Here is a 16,961-nt window from a genome sequence, read left to right as displayed (position 1 = left end):
AATGTGAGGCCTAATTCCCCATAGATAATATAATTGTCAGTTAAAATAAAACTAATTAAGGCAGACTGATAGAAGGAACTATTGTCCTTAATTTTGTAAGTGCATGTTTACTTAATGTTGCCAAGTACTTTAATCCAATTTAAATTGATAGGTGGTTTACTTTGAATTTTTAATGCCTATCTATAATATAAATATGTCAATACTTATTTGTGCTACTGGGTTAATGAAATTTGGTACCAAATCCTGCAATTAATTCTTTTGCTGTAATGATGCACGTATGAATGGGGTGTGTGTGACTTTATTACCTCAAACAGCTCAGCAAGATTACTAGGAAAAGCTCTTCTTTCCTAATTTAGATTGTGTGACAAAATTAGAGTGTCAAGTCTGAGGATCTATTCAGCCTTGTGAGCAATGACAGTTGTGCCAGGCAGATACAGTGAGTACCCAAGCAGTAGCAGCATTGTCTAGCCTGGGAACTCCACAGCTGTTAATCGTGCTATTGTTGTAGAGTGTCACTACCATGTGTTTTTTGATTGAAGAAAGCCTACAGCAATATGTCTGCCACCAGAATCCTTTAGAAATAATTACAGCTACTGACCTTCTTTCAGGCTATTTTCATAAAATGTTTTCTAGTGAATGTAAAGTTTAGAAGAATAATCCTGTAGAACACAAAGTTAAAGTGAATGCTCCAGGATTGTAGGAACAGTTTTTTGGAGAACAATTGCACAGAACAGTCTAATCATGTGTTCATGTAGTGCCTTCTCTATGGCTCAGTAATACTAAAAAACTCTAAGAATATATAAGCTGTATAATTAAGAGAAATCATTTATGGCTTTAAAAGTGGCTCTGTTAAAATTAGAATCAGATTAGAATATATTGAAGTTTATTGAAAAATATCAGCTACTACAATTATTTTTTAATGTTTTCTTATATTTGAAATTGTCAGGGTTAAAATTTTTCTTTCAATAAGGATTTCTAATTTTCTTCATTTGTTTTTATTACAGATATAATTTCTTTACTATCATTGATTTCAACATTTTCTCAATATTTCTATATTTTCTGAAAATATGTATTACTCTAAATGAGGAATATTTTCAAATCAGGAACTGTCAATTACTCAATTGAAATCATTCTTAGCAGTTATTTTGGTGTTTTGAGAAACTGTTTAAATGAAGGGTTTTAAAGTAGTTTGGATCCTACTGCTAACTGATTAATGTGTTACAGTTGATAGGAATACTCTGACCGAAGACTGTGTCTTTAAAGATGGTTGCTTATAGGCCTATGAACATTTTTATAACAGTCAGTGAATTACTTATTGATTATAGTTTTTTGTCTGTTATTGGCTTTTTAAGGATCAAGGCTAGGGAGCATTAGTTCACAAGTTAGCACAGAAGCTGAAGAGGTGAACTTATTATTTAATTTGAAATTATTTCAGACCTTCCATTTTTATTTTTACATAGCTAAATGTCTTGATCAGCTTATAAGATCTTAACTAGTTCATGATAATTTAGATAATAGGCTAAAAATTAATGAGTAGTTTGAATTGTAAAAATATTTTTAATTTTTTAATACATGCAGTATTCCAAATTAAATTACTGTGAATTTCAAATTTAAACAGCCCATATTAATGAGTTGAAAATTTCTTTGACATAAAGACTTCCCTACATAGTGTAATACATATTCACAATGATGTTTCAGTAAGCTAAAAATAATTATAACCTTCAAGATACTTCTTAGGAAACTAGTAACAGATCTCTGTGAGATCTACTATTATAGGCCATTGATTGCAATTCATAAATAAAACTCAGTTTCATAATGAGAAGAAATCCTTCAGTATATTGAATAACTGCTGTATGAGAAAACATGCCCAGGATGAAGGCAACTAGTTGTGAGTTGCTAGCTACTGCTTTCATTCATGAGGAAAATGGGTTAGAAAAGCATTTATTAATCACCTACTGCTAAATGCAGGGGACACAAATATAAGTAAGCAAAACCAGCCTTTCCTATAAAGATAAATTACATTATAATAGGGGAAACAACACATAAAGGGAAGTCGTGGTCAGGAGCATAGAAGCATAGGTATGATTGGGAAGAAGCTTGGTGGCTCAGGTCTAAGCTACATATGAAGAATGTTCATCCATCAGAAGCCCAGGGTGCCAGGGAGAGAGGTTGGAATACCTGTAGTAGGTGAAGGTTGGAGGCTGGATGGGGGAGTATTAGATGAGTCTGGATCCAGGCTAAATAAAATAATAGAAATGAACCAGTCAGATCAGGATTCTGGGGCAGTAACTTGGAGTGTCAGGACAGAGATAAAGTAACTAAACTGATTAAATAAAAATGATTTTCAAGTATAAAAGTACTTTTGAATTTCACAAATATTATGTTTCAAATATATCTTTCAAATATATTCAACATATATTCAAATATATATTTGACCAAATCAAACCCTGCCAGTATTTTCACATTAATATCTGTTCTAGGAATTAGCAGAGCTATAATTATGTAACTGGTGGGGCAGCTGGGCCTTAACCCAAGTGCCAGCTTGGAAAAGAATCCCAGATTAACAAAGGGCTTAAGGGAGGGGACTGGCTATCGCTGGAGGGGAGATGATGGGAAGAGATGTAAGAGTCTTATGGGTCTCGTTCAGCCAAGGAAGTTCTTGGTTAGTTTAAGAACTCCTTTGTCCACAGGCTAGCCAAGTGCCCCAAGAAGCTGAAGTGTTCTATCTTATCTGCTTAAGATGGGGACTTTCTTCACACCTGGACCCTGTCACCTGAGTTCCTAGAAACCCTGTTAGAAATTCATCTCTATATGTAGCTTGAACAGTTTTTAATACCTGAAACTTGTATATGAGTGTGGAAAAATATGAGATGTATAGAAATGTAAACATTATTGCTTATTTGATAGCCAGCAGTGGCTTTAATTAAGTAGACAGTATATTTTAACTCCATCAAATGATTTTTCTTGATTGTTAAGTGTGCACTAAACCCTGATTAGTGAAACCTTTAATTGTTCTTTCTTGAGGTTTACAATTGATATCCTGGTCTTTGCTAGTGCTAATCAACATAATACTGTGAAGACTGTTTTAGAAGAATTTATATAACTAGGAATTGAAGTAAAAAAAATTGTAAAATAACTTGTCTGAAATTGTTTAATTTTTTTTCATCATCTACAATAGATGATGGCTACTTTCTGTAGCCATGGTTGAAGAATGATAAATCACTTTGAAATAATGAATCCCAAACTTTGAAATTAAGAGCAGAATGAACTCCTTGTTTTTTGGAGCTGCATTGACATTTTTAAACCACAAGAAAACTTATAAAATGGTGTTTTGATGAATACACCATTAGAAATTGGGGCTCATGGAATTTAGAGCTAAAGATTCATTTTTAGAGATCATAACTTTAATCTTTCTGTTTTGCAGAAAAGGTAATTGATGCCCCAAGAGGGTATGACTTATCTTTTGAGACTTCTTTTACTGTAGAAGGGTGAAAAGTTAGGGAGCTTACAAACCTCTGACAGATTTGACATACAATGACACCTCTATGGAGAAATACATTTTTATTCAGAAGAACAGGTTCTGTAGTACAACAAATTAAACTGTGTCTTTTTCAAGAAATTCAAGCCTTACATTTTTCCACCTTAAAATACTTATTACTGAATTTGTTTTACAGAGAATACAAACTGGTATTCTAAGAGCATTTAATAATCCAACTACTAAAACTGCAGATGAGGAAACTAGAAAAAAAATCAAAGGTATGTCAACTCTTTTACTGTCACATTTATATAATCTACAGCTTTAACTTAAAAATAATTAATGCATTCCTCAGAATTTCTTATTTACATTTTCTTGTGAAGTGATTATTGTAAAGACTGAATCTATTCTGGCTGAGTTTTTGTGTTAGAGTAGTGCCATCTAGTGTATGAATAGAATAACTCAGACTAATCTTGCTTTTAACTCGTTTGTAACTGAAAGTTTTTTGTATTCTCGAGCAGAATTTTCTCTCTGTAATCTTTCATGTTATACCTTTTTAAACCCATAATACCATCATCTTCCTCACATTTGAAATTTATTGATGATGTATTTCACAAGTTCTGAGTAAATTGTTCAAGTAATTTGATTTAGACAGTAGTTTATGAATCACCCACTGTTAGCAACTTGGATTTTTCCACACATTTATTACTTCTTTCTTCAGCATTAGTTTGTTTACTAAATAAAATGACTTGAAGTTTTTTTAATTCAGTGTAGATCATTATCATTTCTCATGTATTATCTCTGTTGTATTTTTATTTATTTTATTAAATATTTCCCAATTACATTTTAATCTGGTTCAGGGTATACTGGAGAGATGGGTCACTTCCTTGTGGCCTTTCCAGTTTAATGCCTCTGGTGTAGTAGACAGAGAGTTCTGTCCTTGTAGTTGGGACTACTTCAGTTTACTTTCTGCCTCTGACATGTCCTGGTTATGTAATCTTTTGGCATATCAGTTAATCTCCCAATGTCCCAAGCAGCATTGTAGACGTGGAAGTTCAGGAAAGTTGCTAATCTGTGTCATTGGAGGGAATCTCCACACCAGAAGTTGCCAGAAATTGTAGATCTAGACCAAGTCTATCTCTCTTTGTCAACCTGTATATCTGTTTCTCTTTGTCTCTGTCGGTTTATCTCGTTAGATATCTGTCTCTTTGTATGTTTCTGTGTCTGTCTATATAAATGCATTCATACACAGACAGCTGTTTTTAGATAGGTTTCTCATGTAGCAAATGTAAACTTCATTCTTTTTAGAGTTCCTTCCTGTTTTTAAAGAATTATCCCGAAAGAAATTTATTTTCATGGTATGACATTGTTTTAAAGGTTTATGTGAAATATGACAGGTATGGGTCCTGGAAGAGAAGAAAGATAGATAGAAAAATATGCCTATTATAATTTTTTTAATGTGTACTCTTATAAATACAAAATAGTAGCAGTCAATTACATGTTTTAGTGCCTTATAAAATAGTATTTGTACTTGGACATTTTAATGCTTAAACTGGTGAATGGAGAAGAAATTCAGAAAGTTTGGAAATAGCAGTTACATCTGAATTGTGATTCAGTATCTATTTTCTACTATCTATTTTCAGTAAATAGGTTTTATTAAATATAGTTTATAACTTTTCATCTGTTGTAACTAACCTTTCAGAGGTTTAGGATTCTCTCAAAATTGAGGGGAGAGAGCGATTAAGGGTGGAGGAAGGAAGGATATCATATATATTAAGTATATAAAGTAAATACTACACTGTTCTGATCATGTGTGAATGAAATCAAATGTTTTATTTTTATTATTGATGTTACATATGTTTTCAAATTAAAAAAGCACTATTTTTACAGCATATGGAAGAGAGGGAGTGAAGATGAACCTCATAGATAGAATCTTTGTTGGTGAATTGACTAGCACAGTCATGTGTGAGGAATGTGAAAATGTAGGTATTTTGGAATGCAATTCAATGTGGAATAATAGATCACAATTACAAATTGGTTTTATGATTATTTTGTTTTAAGTGTGATGTGGCAGAATGTATTAATGAAGAATTATTTCATAATAACTTAATCCCACCTAAAATATTATACTCAGGGGCAACTAGGTGGCATAGTGGATAGAGCACTGGCCCATAAGTCAGAAGGACCTGAGTTCAAATCCAGCCTCAGACATTTACAAGCTGTGTGACCCTGGGCAAGTCACTTAGCTTTAATTGCCTCCTAAATAAATAAATAGTGAATGTTGAAAACTGCCTTTGCATGTAATTGGGGAAAAAAACATTATTAAGTGGGAAAAAATAAAATGTGATACTCTCCATTCCTAGATGCTTATTTTCTAGAGCATGAATATAAAAATCATTTTAGACCCATGTAGACACTTGCTTTTTCCCCACCATGCTTTTATGCGTTATGTCCATTTGATGCTCAAAACAAGCCTGTAAGGAAAACTGATGTTGTGGCTCATATTAACTTACTTAATAGCTCAGAGTGTGAAGAATATTGCATGAAAATAAGTCTGGTACTATTGTAATAACCTAAAATGAAATATTAATTTAAAATGTTAATATTAAAACAAAATATTGATTTTTAAATATAATTTACTGTTATTTCCCTTCCATTGAAGTATAGAATTCTGTTAACCAACGAGCACTTTTTAATGACACAAAAATAAGTTTATTTTGATCCAACTTAGTGATTTTTTTTTTCCATTGAATTCTGTTACTGGATTTGGTATTCATTTTCATTTCAAATGCCATACTTAGTTTTTTAACCTGGAAAATTCTGATTAAGTCATCTCACAGGCTTCCTGTTGCTTAGTAATTCTTATTTTAATATCTGAACCTATTGATAAGGTATTTTATTGCCATTATGAAATTTTGAAAAATTAGAGGGTTGAATTGGTACAGGTTTATAATGGAAAAATAGGCCAAAAATGCTGGCACGTTTTCCAGTGTGTTCTCTCTCTACCCACTTTTAAAAATGCATTATGTGTTATATCAGATTATATTATGTCCTGTCCCATTTAAATTTAATAAATGTTATTCCCTTTGAGATGACTTCAAATATCATTAAAACATTATGGCACCATACATTTAAGCTCTTTATATCATTTGAAAAAGATTTTCTATACTGTTGATGATTCAATATTCTAAACTGTTATGTACAAAGAAAATTTTCTTAAATTTTCGTTAGTTTCTGTGGTTTTGATGTCCTAATTTTACAAATTGTATTTCTTTAAAAATGAAAACCTCACAATAATTATTAAAGAATTTTACTATATTTATACTTTGTTTAGTCTTCTCTTGTTTTTCTTTCCTCAAAGATCTCAGCCATGAAAGAACCTTTCATTGATCTTTCACTTCCTATAATAGAAGAAAGGGTAAGAAAAAAGAAAATTATTGAAGATTTTCTAAGTAATATTTTAGTTACTTAAATTCCTAAAAGAAGTAATAATAAAATGAAAATTTTTTTTAAATTTAGTATCTGTCTAATAACAAAGGATTTTTAAAATCCATTATGTTTGTTACTTATTGGGGTTGGTATGTAGGAGAAGGGATAATTTTATGTTTCAAGTGACTATGAGAACAAAATGGGTATTTTTAAAAGTTATTTACTATAGAATTTTTTTATATGTGGATCCACCTAGGTGTCAAAGCCTGTTCCATTGGGAAGAGTGAATAAATGTAAGAGTTTACAAGAGGCAGTCCTAGATCAGTGCAACTGTACTACTGCTACTACAACGAATAATCATCTAAAAAGTACTAGGAAACACTCCTTAACTAAAGATAAGGTAAGCTAAGATTATGTGCATTTAGTATGTAGATTTATTTTTTGTTCATTTAAAATCTGCACAAATAAGATATTTAATATTATTATTTTATTAATTTTAGTGTCATGCATATTACTTGAATTTATTTACTCATAATTTCATGATACTATACTCAGCAGGGCTAAAGATGGATTACACAGCATTGCACCTCATTCCAGTTCTCTTGGTAGTAATAAAGCACTTTGTCTGTGCTGTGCAGGCTTCATTAAGGGCTGGATCTTGATTTTGTCTCATATTGCCCATATAACCCTGGGCAAGTCATTTAGCTTCTCAGTCTCCTTAAGCATCTCATTAAGATGAGCAATTACCATTGAGCTCTTACTGTTGAAAGGAGTTTGCAGACCTAGGAATTCCCTAATGACATCTTGGGTCCTCTCTCATCCTTCTCCTTCTCCACTTGTGTTGAATCTAGCTTGCATGGACCTAAAAGTTGTCTTTGTTCTTAAATTTAAAAAAAAAAAAACATCCTCAGTAAGTCACCTTCTCACCAAAATGGTCATTGATATTTTAGAGTAAGTGAAATATAGTGAATAGAACATTAATTTAGGAAAGTTCTATGCCTTTTAGATGTTAATATAGTTACTACATATAAATGAATATCTTAATAACTAGTGCTACTTCTTAGCCCTCCAGGTTGTATTCAAGATTAAATTACAGGTGGTATGGTATTGACTAAAATAGGCAGTGCTAGTTGGTGAATATGAAATTTTATAGAAATTAAACCAATATAAGGAAAACATGCTTTCCTGTTGTGCTGAGCCTTCTGTGGCCTAAGAGCTTGTAAAGCACAGTTCTAACTTCTTAATATGGTTCATATCCATTTTAGCACAATGTGGTCTGATTTTGTAACACATGGGAGCTACCTCAGGATCCAAACAGTGGTTTTTCTAGATAATGATTTCATTATTAATTGGCCTTTTTGGAGGCATCAAAGCAAAAAAAGCTGAAGTTGCTTGCTTCTTTTTGTTTTAATTGATGCCTTTTCTTTTTTTTACATCATCATGGTTATCCTCTACACCCCTCTCCCTCCCTCAGAATCATCTCATGTGCTTTCTTATTTTTAATAATTCTAAAAATAAACTTCTTATAATATTATCTTTATGAAACAAAAAATTGAACAAAACATTTTAATCAGCATTTTGTGTTTATAAATGTTATCTTTGTAATATTGATCGGGTGAGTATTGTTTTGGCATATTGTTATTAACTTTCCTGATACGTAAAATCTCAGCAGGTATGCATAATTTTAATCTGTATGTGTAAACATGTTTTAAAATATGTCTTACCAGATTAAAGTACAAAGTTAACACATTTAATTAAAGTTCATAGAAGTAGAAGGAACAGATTCTTTGGAAGTTTCCTCCAGCACAATAATTTACTGGGAGGCAGTGTCATATAGTGGAAAGAGCACTGGCTCCGGAGTCAGAGGATTGAAATTTAGATACTACCTTTTTTTGTTTGTTACTTGTGACTCCAGAGAAGTCATTTACCTATTCTAGGTTTTAGTTTCTTCACATGTAAAATGAGAGCAGAGTTGGACTAAGTGACCTCTAGCACTTGATCTATCACTGTATGATAAAAAAACAAAAAGCAAATTAAAAAACATAAGGAGATCACTCTTAGTTAAATCAACAAAGATAAAACGCAATTCTAATAAAATAAAGTTAGAAGTAGGGGAAAGGATTCAGTTCTAAATGATTACATCAACCCAAAGCTTTTAGGAAAATTGAGAATTTAACCAGGAGAGAAGAAAACTCAGCAAATATATATATATTATATCATATCTCAAAGGGAAATCTTCCCTATAAAAACTCAGAAATCTATTAAGTTGCATCATCCCATAAGAATTTTAGTTTTGCATTTTTTGACTGTGGCTTACTGACTTGGAATTAATTAAATTTTTTACTCATTACCTCCCATATAAGAGATTGTGCTCTGAACCTCAGTGCCTCTATCAATTTGGAAGAAGTTAAGTAAAATGGCCTAGTAGGTAGACTGCTTAGATCCTCATCCCACCTCTGACATATACTTCCTTTCTCTGTGTCTCAGGGTGAATCCCTTAACTTCTCTGTGCCACAGGTAACTATCATTAAAATTTTAAGAGAGATTTATTCTGATCATTTAAATATACCTCACTATTTGAATTGACCAATAACTATTTCTTCCAAATCTTACAAATTATGTAATTCTTTTAAGAAAGGATATTTGTTTTCATCATGTCTGGACTGATAGTTGATGATACTTTGTCTGGAATGCCTAAAAAAAAAATCCACCTGAAAACAGGCAAAGAATTAAATTTCTTGTTGGCCTTTTTTTTTTTTAGTTAATTTCATTGAGTCAAATACTTGTTGATTTCAGACATCATAATTACTTCCAAAGGTTTTTTTTTTCTTGCAACTTAAAAAATTAATAAGCAGGACAAATATTTTAATGGTTAGTAGGTTTTTCTTTTTTTTTTTTACTTGCTAAATTATGCTACTCCTTTCCTTTTAAGACCTTACAAAACCTAATATGAAGAATGATAATCATCAACAAAGAAATACACAATTAATAAGAGAGACCAAACTGAAAATGTGAATGCTGGAGAAGGAGGGAGAGGGCAGGGAAGAAAAAGCAAGCGGGCAACTGATGGAGAGAAAGGAAGACATGCATACTGCCATGATGGAAAACAAATGTAAAAATAGTACGGAAAACCATACGAATGCAGAATTTTTATTGGAAAATGGTAGAAGGCAAAAAATTATTAGCACAGGACATCAGATGGAGAAATAAACAAGTTGAGGCCTAGATTGAACATTCATCAGAACTGTGGGGATTCTTCCCATTCATTTTCCCCTTTTCCATGAAAAATAAGCCTTAGCATCAGTTTATTATTAGTATGGTTAGTCTACTGAAAAGTCTTTCTAGATGTACCTACTAGTAACTAAAATGTAAACTTTTAAACTAAAGTAAACTTAAAGAGGAATTGGACAATTATGAATGCAGCATTATAGTTGAAAAAGCACTTCACTGAAACATCCAGGTTAAAATGATTTGTTCACTTTGTAGATTTTCTCCATCCTTTCTTTCATTGTGAGATTGTTTTGTTTGTTTTTTGTATGTCACAATCATAGTCATAAAGTAGACCTGAAAAAGGAGAAAAAAGTTATTTTGACTAGTTAAAATAAAGCATTTGGTTAAATTCATTTTAAATTTTGAGGTAGATTTTGCTTCTTTTATCCTTGTCACTTTCACAATAAAAATTGTTTTTATATTCTGGGCCATATTAGTAATTCATTAGCAAAACTTGGAACAGATAACAGACTCCTCCCTGAATTCTGTCAGATATTCAACATTAAGTAATTGCAGTACTTGTGATGTACTTTTTTGTTTATAATTTTGGATTGGAATTAGCCATTGTATACCAACATTTTGTTGACTAATGCCTGGTAAGTTGTTATCTTTCTTAAAATAATAATATTGAGCTTCTAAAAAATCAAGGAATTCAAATTTAGAAATTTCAATTGCTGCAAATGGTATTTGTTGGAGAAAAATAAGATGTTAGCAGATAATTTTAGAAAGTTTAAACTAGTACTGGAACCTAATTTTTAAGTCCATTTTTCCTTTCTTTCTCTGAAAACATCATATCAATTTATAGAATCAGCTAAATTATGAAAGAAGACTTGTAAGAAAATCATCATCTGGGGAAGAAGAGAAAATTCCTGTTATCATGCATCAGAAAAATGGAAACCTTGAAATAAAGGGGGATTCTTCAATTTTGTCCATAAGAGACACAAATAGGGTGTCTGAGACTACAGCAAATGCAAGTCAGACTGATGGAAGTGAGAAAGAAGTCAGCCATTCTGAAAGCAGCGTTGATGCTGACAGTGAGGCTTCAGAATGTGAAAGTGCTTCAAAGCAAACCATTTCTGTTAGATCCAATAGTTTATCTTTTTTGCATGAAGGTGTTCCTCCCCATTCATCAATAATCCCTGAACTTCCATTTGCAATTGCCAATGAGAGTGGTAAGAAAATGATCACTGAAGCCATTGCCAAAATCAGCTTAAGTGACACTGTAACTAGAGGTACAGAGCTTAACAATGAACACCAGCCATTAAATTTTTCAAGTAATTCATTATGTTCAGTGGAGAAGTATACATTATCCCATGGCCCCCAGAATGCTTTTCAAACCCTTTCTCAGAGCTATACAACTTCTTCCAAAGAATGTTCAATTCAGTCCTGTCTCTACCAGTTTACATCTGTGGAGTTACTAATGGGAAATAACAAGCTTTTGTGTGAGAATTGTACCGAAAAGAAACAGATGTACCAAAAGAAAATCAATTCTACAGGTAAACTCTTGGTCTAATTATTTCCTAACATTATTGTCTCATCCCTGTACTAGATAATAAACTCCTTGAAGGAAAGAACTATATATAATTTGTCATCCCAGCACCTTATAAATAGCAATTGTTAATAATATTTGAAGTGAAATGATTGAATTACTTCCCTCAAATAAGATAAACCGTAAGACCTGTAGACCAAGTCAGAAAATACAGCACATATTAAAAGATAAGATTCCACATACAGTAGATAGAATTATCTGGGAAGATAACTGTTTTGTAGCTAAAATATGAAATATATAAATGATTACCTTAAGGTGCCTCTCAAATCTCATTTAGACAACTAATATAGTGTAATGACTGGAACATGCGCTGTATTTGGAGTCAGAGGATCCAGGTTTAAATTCTGGCTCAGCTACTTACTTTCTTGTTGACAAGTGATTTTCTGTCTTTGGGCTTCATTGTTCTCATCTGCAAAATGAAGATGTGGGACTAGATGATGTTCCACTCCTAAATCCTATGGTCCTATGACCCTGTAAGACATAAACCAACATAAGATAAGCTTAAAAAATTCCTAAATCACAACAAATCTTAAAAGTACAAGGTAAATTAAGTTTTAACCAGGTATTTTAGTGATCATTGAGCAAAGATTGAGTAAGAAGATTTGAAAATTAATAATATCTAGTGTGCTTTCATCACTGAGCAAGAGAGACAGTATTCTGATTCTGTATAACTGGCCCTAATTATATTTTTAGACAGAAATGCCTGTCTCAATTTTCTGATTGAACCTACTGATTTCCTAATTGGATCAGTTCCCTGAGAATTTAGAGATACCTCATGCAAATGATGGTGTATTATTTGATAAGAGGATATGTGACTGGCAGCATAGGATAACTGGAATTGGTTATTCTAAATAAATCTTTTAGGGGTTTAGTTAACATTAGTCTTTGTAGAGTCTAAGCATCCTTGTCTGAATTGATTAAAAAAATAAATAAATTTATAAACTTGGATTATTCAGTATCAGATCCCAATATGTAGCTGTTCTATTGAAGCCCAGGTTGAAATGTACACTGCATTTACTCATATATCACAATATCCTATAAACATTTGTGTTTATAAAACCTGAATGCAAAAATCAGTTTCCACTACAATTTCCTTATTGGTTTCTTTGATGACAAACCTTACCAAGTTCTGTCCAGACATTTTGAAAAAAGGTGGGTCTTCTATAGATTTTTAGTAGATGCCTACTGTGCAGAAATCTCAACAAGAAACATTTTCAGTTCACATTTTTTTTTTTAATTTTCAAATTTTTTCCCAATTACATGTAAAATTTTTTAACAATTTTTTTTAAATTTTGAGTTCTGAATTCTGTTTCTCCCTCCCTTCCTTTCCCCCTCAATGAGAAAGCAAGCAATTTTTGGCATAGGTTGTACATGTGCGGTCATGCAAAACATTTCCATATTAGTTGTGTTGTAAAAGAAAACCGAACAAAAGGAAAAAAAGTATGCTTTGATCTGTATTTAGACTCTATCAGTTCTTTCTCTAGAGGTGGATAGCATTTTTGTCATGAGTCATTTGAAATTGTCTTGGATCATTGTATTGCCGAGAATAGTGATATCATTCACAGTTGATCATCATATAATATTATATACAATATTCTCCTGGTTCTGCTCTCTTCATTTTGCATCAATTCATGTAAGTCTTTATAGGTTTTTCTGAAAGCAAAATATACTTCTTAGTATTTTTTATAAACATGCATTTTTAAAGTACCAAATATGTATCAGGTACTGTGTGCTAAGTGCTAGGATATACAAGTGGTTTGAAATCAGAGAATCCTGTGTAGCACACCACTAACATTTAGATAGTTTGTGATAAATCAAGCTGTATGTGTTACATATGAATGTTCAAGAGCTCCAGTGGACATAGAGAGCACAGTTTTTAAATGCTGGCAAGGATACACAAATACCTTAACTCAGGTGTGGTTCTAGGACATACTAGATCAGTAGTTACTAGCAAACTATTGCCCAACAACCAAATCTACCACCACCTATTTTTGTAGGGCTCTGAGCTAAGAATATATCACATATTTTAAAGGGGGCTAGCTAGGTGGTGGAGTAGAAAGAACAGGGCCCTGCAGTCAGGAGGACCTGAGTTTAAATGTGGCCTCGGACACTTGACACTTACAAACTGTGTGACCCTGGGCAAGTCACTTAACCCTGATTGTTAACTGCCCCCCCCAAAAAAAAAATTACAGTTAAACTTAGTTTTTAAAATAAGGGATTTTAAATAAAGGAATAAATTTAAATAAAGACCAATAGACTATAGTTTGCTGACCCTGGTACTAGATGTTTGAACCTAGTACAGGATCTTTTGATCTTTGTACTTGGTCCATTTAAGAGGTAGTTTGGGACCTTAAGACTGTAGGCATGGTTAAATTTTCCCTGGTCTTTTTGGATCTTAGAATAACTGATATATTGATTTGAAATTTTGTACAGATGTATTTAATTTCATGTTGAATATCACAGAAAAGGTGGAATTTTCAAGAGACAATAAAGTTCAGCATATTTGTTCAATAAGAAATACTACATTTCTGAAAATGTTAAATGAGGATATTTTTGTTTTTTCAAGATAATACTAAGTATTGCATTGTTTTAAAAGAAATTTAAAGATGAGTATATGTCAAGTTTATGACATGTAAATGAAGTTTTCACTTGAGTCACAGTGAGACTTTGCAGATGTCTGTAGAACTTGATTTTAAGTATTTGTTGCTGGTGCTATTTAGTTCTTTTCTTGCATTTATATTTTTTCTAACTTATTTATACATTTTATTTTTATATCACTCATTTCAGAAGCAACAATACTCCCATAGTACCTTTCCATAAAGAAGTTTAGTGAAGTTACCTAATTCAGCAATTTTTGTTGACAACACTTTACTTTCTTAGAGTTCATAAATTTCTTAAAAGAAAGTTAATGTGTTTTAACCTCAGTTAATCTGGGATTAAGACAGACTGTTATATTTGACCTGAATTCGGTTGTCTTTCAATATTTTCTTAATTTTCGTTTTGGTCATTCTGAATCTTGCTTTTTTTGGTTCTTGTAGTTGTATTTTTATAGATCTTTCCAGTTTATATTTTAAATTTTTGATAATTTATCACACTATACAACCAGTGCAATAGTGAGTAATTATATATTATATAGTTTCATACAATTTTACAGATATATTTTTAAATTATATTTCATACAGAAAAGAAACCAGAAGGCGTGTATACCAATGCCAGGAAACAGTTGCTCATTTCTGCTGTTCCAGCCATTCTTATTCTCCATCTTAAAAGATTCCATCAGGTAAAAGTCCACATCAATGCAATTAGTTCTGCTACAGACATAAACATTGAACTGATACGTAGCTTATGATCATAATTTAGACTTTGTAGCACCCAACAAGCATTTTATGTCTTCCTTATTGCACTTCAGTGTCATTTGTCGTGTGCATTGTACAGATTGTGAATTCCATAACGGCAGGTCATTCTTATTACCTTTCCCATGATACCTAGCACAGTGCTTTGAAAAATAAATATTTGCGATTGGTTGAGTGAAATGGTGAATTTTCAATTTTTTTTTTTAGTAGAACCTCAAATCCCATGGAATACTACCAGTAAAACCAATGAAATCATACTTGAGTGACAGACAATGTTTAACTTTTTTATAATAAAAATTTGTTTCAAAATATTTTAAATAAATTTTTTCATTAAAAATAGTTTACATTTTAAAATTTACTTGTAAAAGCCTCTCTCACTTCCCCCCACAAAGTCCAAGTACAAACAAAAAAAATTGAAGTTCCGTATAATTATGAGAAATGGTTAACAGGAATAGCTTAGGATAAAAAACTGTCTTTGAAAACATAAATAAAAAATTAAAAAAAATCTATCTTAAGCTCTTGTTATAATTTAGTGCTTTTCTGTTTAAAGAAAAACACCTAGAGACAAATTCTGGCTCCCAATATACTTGTTTTTCCCCCTAGGGCCTTCCCGTGGAAGCCTAAAATCAAAACAAAAGGTAGTGGGCACATAACTTTAGAGTTTTTCCCCTTATTTATAGTAAGCAAACATTAAATAATTAGAGAATTTTGCAGCTAAAAAGGGGGCTTAATGAATCATCTTGTAAAGTATTCCAAATACTTTACAGAAGCAGAAACTTAGGCATTTATAAATTTGCCCAAGATCACATGTATAAACTAGAACCTTGGGTCTCCCGATTAAAATTCTAATGTTCTTTTTACTGCATAATACTGTGTATTTAAATTTTTAAAAAAGTGATAAAATTACATGCTTATTCATACTCATAAAAAAAACCCACCACTAATCTGCATAATTATCTTTGCTGTCGTACCTTTAAATATAGGCACTAAGTTAGTCAAATGCCAGTTCTAGAATGTTTGTTAGACACCTTTAATTTTCTACTTTTCTAGTTTTTGGTCTAGCTCTCTGATTTCGTTGTAGAAAGCATCCAAGTGAGGAAACTCCCTATGCTAATGTGCAACTACACAATTTGTAGTCTTGAGAATTGCCTGAGAAACTAAGCCATTAAAGACTTGCTCATGGTCACTGAACCAGTTGTCAGAATTGTAACTGGAACCCATCTTTCTGACATTGAGAACTGGGCCTTTATCCACTTCTCCATGTCACCTTTTGTATATATATTTTGTAATCTGTAGGAAGTGAGTTTTGTGTCATTTTACTTTTTTCATCTTTGGGTTTTATGTAATAAAGTGCTATGCTTAATGTTGGCAAAAAGCCTTTATTAAGTCCTTACTACATGCCAGACGCTGTACTTAGCTGGGGGAATACCAATACTAGTCCATGCCCTTAAAGAGCTTTCATTCTAATGGGAATGACAACACATAAAAGGGGGTTGAAAAGTGGGGCAGTAGAGGGAACAAAGGAGACAGAATCAGAATGGCTGCAAGGGTAACGAAACATGCCTTGTGTGGGCTTATCTCCAGAATGGTATCTCTAAAAGTAGCTTACCAGGGGGAGAAGGGGCCCAGCCTGACAGAGGAATGAATGGTGCAGATGCTGAGGGAAGTTAGAGAGTAAGAAAGCAGCTGAGTTGAGGTGGCAGAGTCTACAAAATCAAATCAATTCCATGGACTTCAGCATTTTTTGTACTCTTTTTCTTGAAGGCTGGCTTGAGTCTACGAAAAGTAAACAGACACGTGGATTTCCCGCTTGTGCTAGATCTAGCGCCCTTTTGTTCCGTTACTTGCAAGGTAGAGTATGGAATGAATTGTTTTCATTTATGAT

The 16,961-nt window shown here is 32.3% G+C and overlaps 1 protein-coding gene across 7 annotated transcripts in view; it reads left to right on the top strand.

The window, feature by feature from the left end:
* The window catches only part of USP45 (ubiquitin specific peptidase 45), a 79,538-nt gene that overhangs the window by 59,401 nt on the left and 3,176 nt on the right, over window positions 1-16,961 (top strand). For 3 of the 7 annotated variants that reach the window (XM_072642917.1, XM_072642919.1, XM_072642918.1), the window contains 7 exons: window positions 3,675-3,756; window positions 5,366-5,457; window positions 6,810-6,893; window positions 7,161-7,304; window positions 10,980-11,670; window positions 14,906-15,003; window positions 16,841-16,927. In XM_072642917.1, coding sequence (XP_072499018.1) covers window positions 3,675-3,756; window positions 5,366-5,457; window positions 6,810-6,893; window positions 7,161-7,304; window positions 10,980-11,670; window positions 14,906-15,003; window positions 16,841-16,927 — 1,278 coding nt within the window. The remainder of the gene's footprint in view (window positions 1-3,674; window positions 3,757-5,365; window positions 5,458-6,809; window positions 6,894-7,160; window positions 7,305-10,979; window positions 11,671-14,905; window positions 15,004-16,840; window positions 16,928-16,961) is intronic. The other 4 variants (XM_072642920.1, XM_072642921.1, XM_072642922.1 and 1 more) reach the window with 2 other exon arrangements.

This window comes from Notamacropus eugenii, chromosome 2 (assembly GCF_028372415.1).
Source record: "Notamacropus eugenii isolate mMacEug1 chromosome 2, mMacEug1.pri_v2, whole genome shotgun sequence".
NCBI classification, from domain to species: domain Eukaryota; kingdom Metazoa; phylum Chordata; class Mammalia; order Diprotodontia; family Macropodidae; genus Notamacropus; species Notamacropus eugenii.
This window is presented reverse-complemented; position numbering and strand designations above follow the sequence as displayed.